At 44.1% G+C, this 10,212-nt stretch overlaps 1 protein-coding gene across 1 annotated transcript; it reads left to right on the forward strand.

The window, feature by feature from the left end:
* Window positions 1–989: 989 nt before the first annotated feature.
* POP5 (POP5 homolog, ribonuclease P/MRP subunit) lies at window positions 990–8,340 on the forward strand. Its single transcript, XM_081339418.1, has 5 exons — window positions 990–1,030; window positions 2,049–2,191; window positions 2,595–2,744; window positions 6,087–6,170; window positions 7,506–8,340. Exons 1-5 carry the CDS (start codon window positions 1,011–1,013, stop codon window positions 7,610–7,612), a joined length of 504 nt encoding a protein of 167 aa, XP_081195544.1. The 5' UTR covers window positions 990–1,010; the 3' UTR covers window positions 7,613–8,340.
* Window positions 8,341–10,212: the final 1,872 nt, after the last annotated feature.

Below are 10,212 nucleotides of genomic sequence, written 5' to 3' on the forward strand. Positions count from 1 at the left end.
GACGAGTTGTATCTGATGATTCACATTATTACAGCAGCAAGAATGTCATTTGCCCAGAATTGGAAAAGGAGTGAAATCCCAGTAGAAAACGAGGTAATAAGGAAAATTTGGGAATGCGCAGAAATGGATAAATTAACTTTGGAAATCAAAAATAAAGACCAATCAGGTTACTACAAAATCTGGAATAAATTTTATCTTTGGCAGGAACAAAAGGAAGGTCTCTATTAGAATTTATAGATTGGCTGATTATTCTAAGTATTGTATTATATATAATTGATTTGTATCTTAAGTGTATTTTATGTGTACATATACATATATGAATATTGTAGACAAGAAGGTATGTCAGTCCGTTTGTACCGTGTCCAATGTTTTAAATAATAAATTTAATAAAGACAATTAAAAACCGGCAGGAGAAAAAAAAGCAACGGCTTTTATAGACTCCGTTTTTGTCCTCTCCCCACCTCTCCCTCTCAAACAGCCAATGAAAGAGTGTGGTACATTACAGACAGGGAAGGTAAACCATTTGTGGGAGGGGGAAAAGGAAAGGAGGACGTCTGACAGCGCTGATTGGTCCACTGAAGAAAAAAAAACAGAGCGAAAACGAACTTTCCAACGGCGAACGCGAGAGAGAAGGCGAGAGAGCCAAAACATCTGCACGTGACTTCAGAGGCGGGACCAATGGGAAAGCGAGTCTTGCCACCACGCCCCCTTCTCGGTTAACCTCAGAGAAACGAAAAAGAGGAGAGTCGTCCTCCGCCCAGAGAGTGCCCGTCTGTCTATTTCTGTCTATTTTAGAGCAAAACAAGGGAGTGCAAATGTCCGCAGACGCCTCTGTAAGCTTAGAAATCGTGAAAAGTCAATATTCCTCCAGTGAAAGCGGATGAACAGGACAAAATGCCCGTTCCTTTTCTTATCTCTGTGGGCGAGGGCGCTTCCGCGATAGAGATGCCGCGGGCTAGAGCGCCCCCACCTAAACGCCGCTTGGCTCTTCTTCCGGAGAGACTCGCGCCATGGTGCGGTTTAAGAACCGGTGAGGCTTCCCCGGGCGGGCGGTGACCACGTCCGGCCGAGACAGCGGCTGCCTTCCCACGACGCGTGCAAACGCGGGTCGAGCGGATTGTGCCGAAGGCCAGGCGGGCAGCTCGTGTGAACGCAGCCAGTCCGAGCTGAGGCTTGGCAGGGAGTTTCAGGCAGGAATTAGGAAGTAATGGAAAAGCAGAGCTGGGGAGTCGGGGAGAGAAAGAGGAGCGCTTTGCTTTATTGTGATTAATATTTATAGGTAAGGTTTATAGAATAGAATATCTGTATTGTCGTTGTGTAACTCACAACGGAACCAAGTAGTATAGTATATACACGTATATAGTTATATCTTGTATATACTGTAGCATGTTTATATTTATGCTGTGTATGTGTACACTTTGAGAGCAGGCAATAGAATTTCATTTTTAATGTGTGCCAGTGTGCCCACTAAGAAAACGACGATAAAACTTAGATTGATCCTGCTGGAAAAGCGCTTATTTTTGTTTAAACAGTGTGCAAAAGATTTTGGGGGTTGAACTGGATGCATTGGCAAATAAAGCACATTTGTAAAACTTAAGCAGAATACTTTTGCAAAAAAAATATATTTTGCTTCTAGGCTTTCAATTATTATGTGTAAAGGAGAAGGCTGTATTTGCTCTGGTTTAGCCACTAAATTCTCTTGTTGCTGTAATGGGAAGCTTTTACTGTTGCGGCTCTGAGATCCCTTTCATGGAAAATAATGCAGAATGTTTCAAATAAATAATATTGCTGCCCAAAGGAAGCAGCCCTGGTTGACTTGATCTCAAAGGCCCCAAATCAGTCCTTGTATGGCTTTACCTGATAAGGGGAGGAATTGATGCTACTGTCTGTGGTTATCGCTTCCTCAGCTATTAAAACATCTGTTTACATGCGTCTTATCAAAGTATGGAAAGAACACAATGCATATGTCCGATCTGGAACTTATGAAGGTCTGCTGCTGCATAAAGCTGGTGGTGTCCTTTCTTTGATCTTCTGCTCTGCTTTTCCAGGTACTTCCTCTGTGAGATCATTTCCGAAGACCCCCGCTGTCGGCAGTTCATTGAGGAGCGCATAGTGCACAATGCGGTGAAGAATGCGGTTGCAAGAATACATGGAGACTTTGGAGTCGCCTGTTGCTCGATTGCTTTTTCAGGTCTGGTTTCCAGGGTTTTGCTAGTGCAGGTTCTCCTTGACTAAGGGCTGTGACGGAACCCGTTCATTGCACTCATAAGTCGCGAAGGTTGTAAAATAAGTCACCATGTCACCAACCTAATTTTATGACTTGCAATGGTGGTTAAAGAAATCACCATGGTCCCTAAGTGAATGCATGGTCATTGAGCAAATCCATTGTTTGCTATGAGCCATTTTTGCTGAGGTTTTTGGCAATGCAGGCTGGGGAATTCTAGGAGTTGAACTCCACAAGTCTTAACGTTGTCAGATTTGAAAACCCTTGCTGTGTACTAAAGGAAGCCACACTTTTTTCCTGAAAGGAGGGAAACTGCGTGCAGCCCCTCCCATCACTTCCCCTTACAATTTTCCCTGGTTTCTCTCTTCAGTAAAATACCTGAATGCCTACACGGGAGTGGTCCTCTTCTGCTGCCGGAAAGATTTTTATCGACTTCTCTGGTCGTCCCTTCCCTTTATTACTCACTTAGAAAATAGGAGCCAACACTGCCCCTGTTCCTTTAACACCCTTCATGTTGGAGGTAAGCTTTCTCTTGTAAGAGTCTGCATTTAGCAGGGTGTATTTTTAAAAAAAAAACCTTTCCCTTGTGCACTGCAGTAGAAATTGAGAGGAAGTGAGTTTTAGTCCTGCTTTAGGCACAAAGACACCTGGGTGACTTTGGGCCTGCCACACAGACCGACCAGGAAAAGGACAAAGCAAACCAGAAAAACTGCACGGGTTTTACTTATTCAGGCGGCCTCTGGGAATCAGACATGATTGAACAGGAGGGGGGCGGGAATCGAAAGGATAAATGAGCCTTGGTGGCGCAGTGGGCTAATGCCTCCTTAAGTAACACCAGCTGCCTGCCATTAGTGCAGGTTCGAGTCCCACCAGGCTCAAGGTTGACTCAGCCTTCCATCCTTCCGAGGTAGGTAAAATGAGGACCCAGATTGTCGGGGGCAATTAAGCTGACTTTGTAATAATGCCGCTGGGGGGGGCGAAAGCCCTAATAAGCAGGCATATACATAGAATGAAGGCTATTGCTAAGCACATTGGTTTGTGCTTAAATTGTAAGCCGCCCTGAGTCTTCGGAGAAGGGCGGGATATAAATGGGATTAAAATAAAAATAAAATAAAATAAATGGGGAGGGGGTGGAGTTTCCCAACATTACCTCCTTTGATGTAGCCATCAGGGATGGGCATCAATCTAAGGTCTCTCTACCTTTTTGTGAAGCAACTCAAAAGGATTCTATGATCTGGATATATTAAATCAATATCAAGGGTTTTTTTCAAAGGCACAAATTCTCCACAAGTGCTGTTAGTGTAGCTGGGCTCCATCCAGAAATCATGCTGGAAGCAGTTCAGAACATTTATTTTCTTTTGCACCAGTATTTTTTTTTAATCCCATTTATATCCCGCCCTTCTCCGAAGACTCAGGGCGGCTTACAAGCTTAGCAGTAGCCTTCATTCTATGTATATGCCTGCTTATTAGGGCTTTCACACACACCCCAGCGGCATTATTATAAAGTCAGCTTGTTGCCCCCAACAATCTGGGTCCTCATTTTACCTACCTCGGAAGGATGGAAGGCTGAGTCAACCTTGAGCCTGGTGGGACTCGAACCTGCACTAATTGCAGGCAACTGGTGTTACTTAAGGAGGCATTAGCCCACTGCTCCACCAAGGCTCCACCAAGTATTGGGTAACAGTTATGTGTGCATAACTTAGGCAACAAGCCAGTCAGTCAATTTCTTTCACAACCAGTGGATCAACACTTGGTTGATCTGAAAATAGAGGATCCTGCTTTTGAGAGAAAGCACTCTTAAATAATAATAAGAATTATGTGTACATGTTATTTCTATGCTAAAATAGAATGCACTTTAAATATTATAAACTGATTTATAAATGGTATCCTACTGCAGCGTCTCAGGGGGTTGGGAGTGGGGGGCACTGGTTTACAGTGGTTCTCCTACCTCTTGGGCCGCTCGCAGTCTTTATTTATTTATTTTTTGATTTGATTTGATTTGATTTGTATACCGCCCTTCTCCCTAAGGACTCAGGGCGGTGAACAGTGACATAAATATCAGAATGCACAAATACAGATATTGAAAACAAATTAAGCCCTAATTTTGCCCTAATTTTGTCGGTGTTGACGGGAGGGCAGAGGTCTGCCCCGAGGCCTCTCGTTTGTGGAGTTCCTCAGGGGTCGGTCCTCTCTCCCCTCTTGTTCAACATCTATATGAAGCCGCTGGGTGAGCTCATTCGTGGTTTCGGGGTGGGGTATCATCAGTATGCTGATGATACCCAGCTTTTTCTTTCCACCCCGAACCAACCCAGCGATGCCCTCGATGTGATGTCCCGTTGCCTGGAGGCGGTCCAGGTCTGGATGGGGATAAACAGGCTTCGTCTCAATCCTGCCAAGACTGAGTGGCTGTGCATACCGGCATCTCGGATTAACCAGTCTATTCCATTGTTAACTATGGGGGGTGAGGTGTTACCCCCCCCCCCCCGTTGATAGGGCTCGCAACTTGGGCATCCTCCTGGATTCACGGCTCAGTTTGGAAGATCATATAGGAGCCGTGGCCAGGGGGGCTTTTGCCCAGGTTCGCCTGGTGTGCCAGTTGCGGCCCTATCTGCACCAAGATGCCCTACGCACAGTCACCCATGCGCTTGTGACCTCCCGGCTAGACTACTGCAATGCTCTCTACATGGGGCTGCCCTTGAGGACCACTCGGAGGCTTCAACTGGTGCAGAATGCAGCCGCGCGAGTTGTGATGGGAGTCTCCCGATACTCCCATGTAACACCTCTACTCCGCGAGCTGCATTGGTTTCCAGTTGCCCTTCGGGTGAGATTCAAGGTGCTGGTGATGACCTATAAAGCCCTAAATGGCATGGGCCCAAATTATCTGAGGGAGCACCTGCTGCCAGTGTCAATTTCCCATCGTCCTGTGCGCTCCCACAGGGAGGGCCTCCTCAGGGTACCGCCGGTCAAGGATTGCCGGCGGGTGATCCCCAGGGAAAGGGCGTTCTCTGTGAGCGCGCCTGCCCTATGGAATCAACTGCCAACGGAACTCCAGACTGCCCCCGACCTTTGTTCGTTTCGCCGGGACCTAAAAACCTGGCTCTTTGAGCTATCTGGCCTGGACTGAGGGGTTTTAATGATTTTAAATTGTGATTTTGACTTTTTGGGGCTATACTTAATTTAATTTTATTTTAATTTTATATTGTATTGTTTTTAAATTCTGCCCTGTAAACCGCCCTGAGTCCTTCGGGAATAGGGCGGTATTTATTTATTTATTTATTAATGGGACTTATATCCCGCCCTATCTCCTGAGGGACTCAGGGCGGCTAACAACAACAAAACTTAAAGGTCTCTGTACAGTAAATTAAAAATGAAAATTTGAAATAAATTAAAATAAATTAAAGAATAGAGTTAGAATTGTAAACATAATTAAAATCCCTGTATATAAACCGAATAATAATAATAATAATTTCTGGATTTCATAAATAGTAAATACAGTGTTCCAAGTCATCAAATAGCAGCAGAGATAGAGAGCACTAGTGTTTTGCTGTCCTCTAGTGGTTATCTGGATTGTTGCAGCATGGATATTGTAGCCTAATAAAGAGTCTTTGATGTAGTCTTCATTTCTTATCTGTTAAAAATGGGCCATAAGAATATCTCATTGTGGTTTACTCTGTTACTTTTTCCATTGTGTCTCCTTCCATATATTTGGTGTCCATAAGATTTTTATTTGATGAATATTTTTGACATTTCCTGCTACAATCTGTTTCCTGGCTTTTTAAAAATCCATTACTCTGAGTGAATATTTAGGCTGCAAGTATTTCCTTGCCTGCGGAGTCCTGATGTCTTCCTTTTCTGCTTCTAGCAACAATACGCACGTGTCAGAAATTCCTCATTCAGTACAACAGGGACCAGTTACTGCTGCTCTTACGGAACTGTACCACTGAAGGTAATTAATCATAATCTGGAATGTTGGCGTACCCCTGAGCAAAGTGCTGCAGCCTCTGACTTAGAACAGAATCACAGAGTTGGAAGGGACCTTGGAGGTCCTCTAGTCCAACCCTCTGCTTGAGCAGGAGACCCTTTACCATTTGGACAAATGGCTGTCCAGTCTCTTCTCGAAAACCTCCAGTGATGGAGCGCCCACAACTTAACCTTTCTAAAAATCTCTCTGAATCCCAAGTAAGACCTATCAGCTTTCAATAAAATGAGGAATGAGGCAGTGGCAGGCCATACCTTGATAAATCAATCCTTTATAGCTACATTGTCTGTAGTGGTTGCTTTTCCAAAAAAAAAATGAACTGCAGCCTCCAACCCAGGAATTATGCAGATCCCAGTTTTATTTATTTCTTTATTTTTATTTTATTTCCATTTATATCCCGCCATTCTCCGAAGACTCAGGGCGGCTTACAAGCTTAGTTTTAGGAAGACAAATCCTTGTATATCTCCTAGATTGGTGGGAACCTGAAAATATGTGGACTTCAATTCCTAGAATCCCATTCCCTCCCCCCCCCCCGCCGCTGGTTGCCAAGGTAGAGAAACACTGTCCTAGCTAGTCTGAGATCAGAATGCTTTCTAAAAAGATTGAATCTAACATTACCAAGAATTGGTTACTAATTACCTAATTACTAAGCACTGGGGGCTTCCTTGGCCTTCCTTTCCCTTTTTTGGGGGTGGGGGTGGGAGTGCTACTTTAATTTTTTTCTTTAAATCAAATCCCCTGTATATTTTACGTAAAGATTGAATATCACCCGTGAGTACATTACTGTGGGAGTACTGAAAACCTGTGCAGAATACCAGCTTCCTGGAAATCTGAACTTGTTCTAATTTCTAATTCCTAATGCTCAAAGAGTTAAATCTGGATTGTGTATGAATAGTCAAAGCCACGCTAAAGCCAAAGGTGGGTGGCAGCCATTTGGTTTGTTGCTCCAGATGCTTGAACTCAAGACCAACAGGGTTAGGCAATCAAGAACGCCATTCATTGGACGGGGAATTCTGGGTGCTGCAGTCCAAGTTGGGGGAAGAAGGAATGCTATAGGAGTATTTCTCAACCTTGGTAACTGTAAGACTTCAACTTCCCGACTTCCTCAGCCAGCAGAAAGTGAGTGGCTGGGGAATTCTGGGATTTGAAGTCCACAAGACTTGTTGAAGTTGCCAGGATTGAAAAACACTAGACATTCCATGGCCATTATTTCAACTAAATGAGGGCCACTGGAAGATGGTGAGGCCTTTATTAACATGCCAGTGAGGGTGTCTTGCAAATTCCTTTCATCTCTTTTACCAGCTGATAGAGAAGCTATCCAGAAGTCGGTCCAGAGCTGTGTGCTTGTGGGAGCGGAGCCATTCCGGAGTGAAGATGAAGAGAGTGAGGAGAACATGGAGATGGACTGAACTACATCACCCCTGAGATCCTTAGGCAAGAAGGCTTGTGTGCTTCTCGTGGGCAAGGATCAGCACTCCCCCCCCAATTCTATTTTTTCCCCAGATTTTTACATGTCTGTGTTTATAAAACTAGCTGAAGCTATGTGTATCTGCCAGTCTGCCTCCCACAGGCCTTTGCTGTTTGCTCAAGGGCAGAGGTGGGGAGGGAAGCTTTTGACCCATAGGAAAACCAGAGGGAGCTGGACATTGAGTGGAAATTATGGTGTAGCATGATGTCTGTTTAGTGTATTTCCTAGAAAACTAAGACTGTGAGTGCACAAGGACAGCCCAACAGTGGGGTCCGCTGGTGGATTTGCAGAGTGCAGTTCGCAAGTCTGCAAAGATGGCAGTCTGGGCAGCAAGTAAGCACAGTTGGCAGCACCCAACCACCCATGGAGCAGGCAAAACGGTGTCCTTCCTTCTCAGATAGGAGCAGCAAAAGGCTACCCAAGTGAAATCCCAGTTGACGAGCAGTAGCAAATCCGGAAGATTGTTTGGGATGTAATTAGCGAGAGTTAACAAGATCTGAATTTGGAAGATGCACGTTCTTGTATATTTTCCTTTTTTGAATCATTCTGATAATTTCATGTTGTTGTTGGGTTTATTATTTTGAAGGCATACTATGAACAAAGACTAGAATTCTTTGTAGAATACTTTTCTTAAGGGGCTAAACAATGAAATAAAAAACCAAAATTTCACGAGTGCATTATTTTCAAGGGTGTGTGTGTGTTGGTGGATGAAGTGAGCCATCCACTCAGGACTAGAGGGCATTCAAATATGTAGGTATCTTATCATCCACCATCCATGGGATAAACAACTCCTTTCAACTTATTTACTCTGCATTTGAGTTGTACATGACCCATACTTGAACCAGTCTTTCAATTCTACCTTTAATCATAGTGTTCTGGGTTGCAAAGGAAACCTTCCGGAATAACTTATATCATCCTGAGTGCAGTACAAAACTACTCTGCTAAATGTTGTAAAATGGCATAATTGTAGGAAACTGAAAATATGAAATATGCCATTGCAAATACGGTAAGCTCTGGTTTCCAAGAGAAGTAAAATTCACAGACCTTTAAGACACAGATGCAACAGCACTCTGAAAGGATATCGAGGCCGGTTCTCTTGTTCCTGAGTGCTGTACATGGAACAAGGTGCTGGAGCAGGGGTCTTCAAACTTGGCCCTTTCATGACTTGTGGACTTCAACTCCCAGAATTCCTCAGCCAGCGTCCACAAGTCATAAAAGGGCCAAGTTTGAAGACCCCTGTGTTGGAGTCACAGGTAGAAAAATATGCTTACCGGTGAGGACAGCGAAACCTGTTCCCCAGAGAGGTGGTGGACTTTCCCTCATTAGCCGTGGTGCCACAGTGGTTAGAACGCAGTACTGCAGGCTACTTTGCTGACTGCCGACTGCTAGCAATTCAATCCTCACCTTTCCAAGGTTGGTAAAAACGAGAACCCAGATTGTTGGGAGCAAAAAGGTTAATTCTGTAAACTGCTTAGAGAGGGCTGTGAAGCTGTATAGAAGTGCTATTGCTATTATGCATGTTCAAGGAAGGCTGGGTTGCTATAATTTGGATCCCTGCCCCAAGCAAGGGAGCAATCTTAATAGCCCTCCAATTCCAGGGTTCTATGATACAGATATGAGACACACTGCTACCATGTCATCTTGTGTGCAATTATAATACAATTCCAGTCAGTTGAAGTACAAATAGTTGTACTATTTTGTATCTGAAGCCAAAGTAGCATCTACAGGTAGCCCTCTACTTATATAACCATTCATTTAATAATGGTTCAAAAGTTATGACGGCCTCGAAAGAGCGACGTTATGACCCATCCTTGAAGTTACCATGTCACATGACCCTCGTAGTCACGAGATCAGAAACTGGGCACTTGGCAGCCAACTCATTTGTGATTGTTGCAGGAGTCTTGCAGTCAGACGATCATGACCCAAGACCTTCCCAGTCGTCTTCTGACAAGCCAAGTGAATCAGAGAAACCAGGTTTACTTAAGTGCATGGTTCACTTAATGACGTGACTCACTTAACAATTGCGGTCATTATTTATTAATTAAACTTCTATGCCACCCATCTCGTCCAAAGGTGACTCTAGGCAGCTTACAATCAATAAAAACAAGATAAAACGTTAAAAGAATATTAACACTAAAATTGACAAAGACAGGAAGGAGGGGAGCAAGATACACACTGAGGGGAGGGTGTGTGTCTTATCTTAAGAACCAGGGTAAAACTGGTTATAAAATCAGTCCCCTGGTGACTCACGTAACAACTAGGACCACTGGTGCTACCAAAAACAAGTTTCTACCAGCCCACCATATACCGAGGGAATATTCTCCTCAGTGAGGAATGTATACAGTCTTTCAGGCATCTACTAAAAGAGATCACACAGATCATTGGTGTGTTAGTTTTAAGTTGCTGCCGGATGCGTTATTGATTTGGTCTGCAATGGAGTAACAAAGCCACAGCTTCCTGTTCTGGAAGATCAGCTGCATGTTTTTGACCCAGGTAATGTTTGTTCATAATGAAGCAAGCCGATTCCAAATGAGTGTGACT

Source organism: Vipera berus, assembly GCF_964194415.1.
Source record: "Vipera berus genome assembly, chromosome: 14".
NCBI lineage: Eukaryota > Metazoa > Chordata > Lepidosauria > Squamata > Viperidae > Vipera > Vipera berus.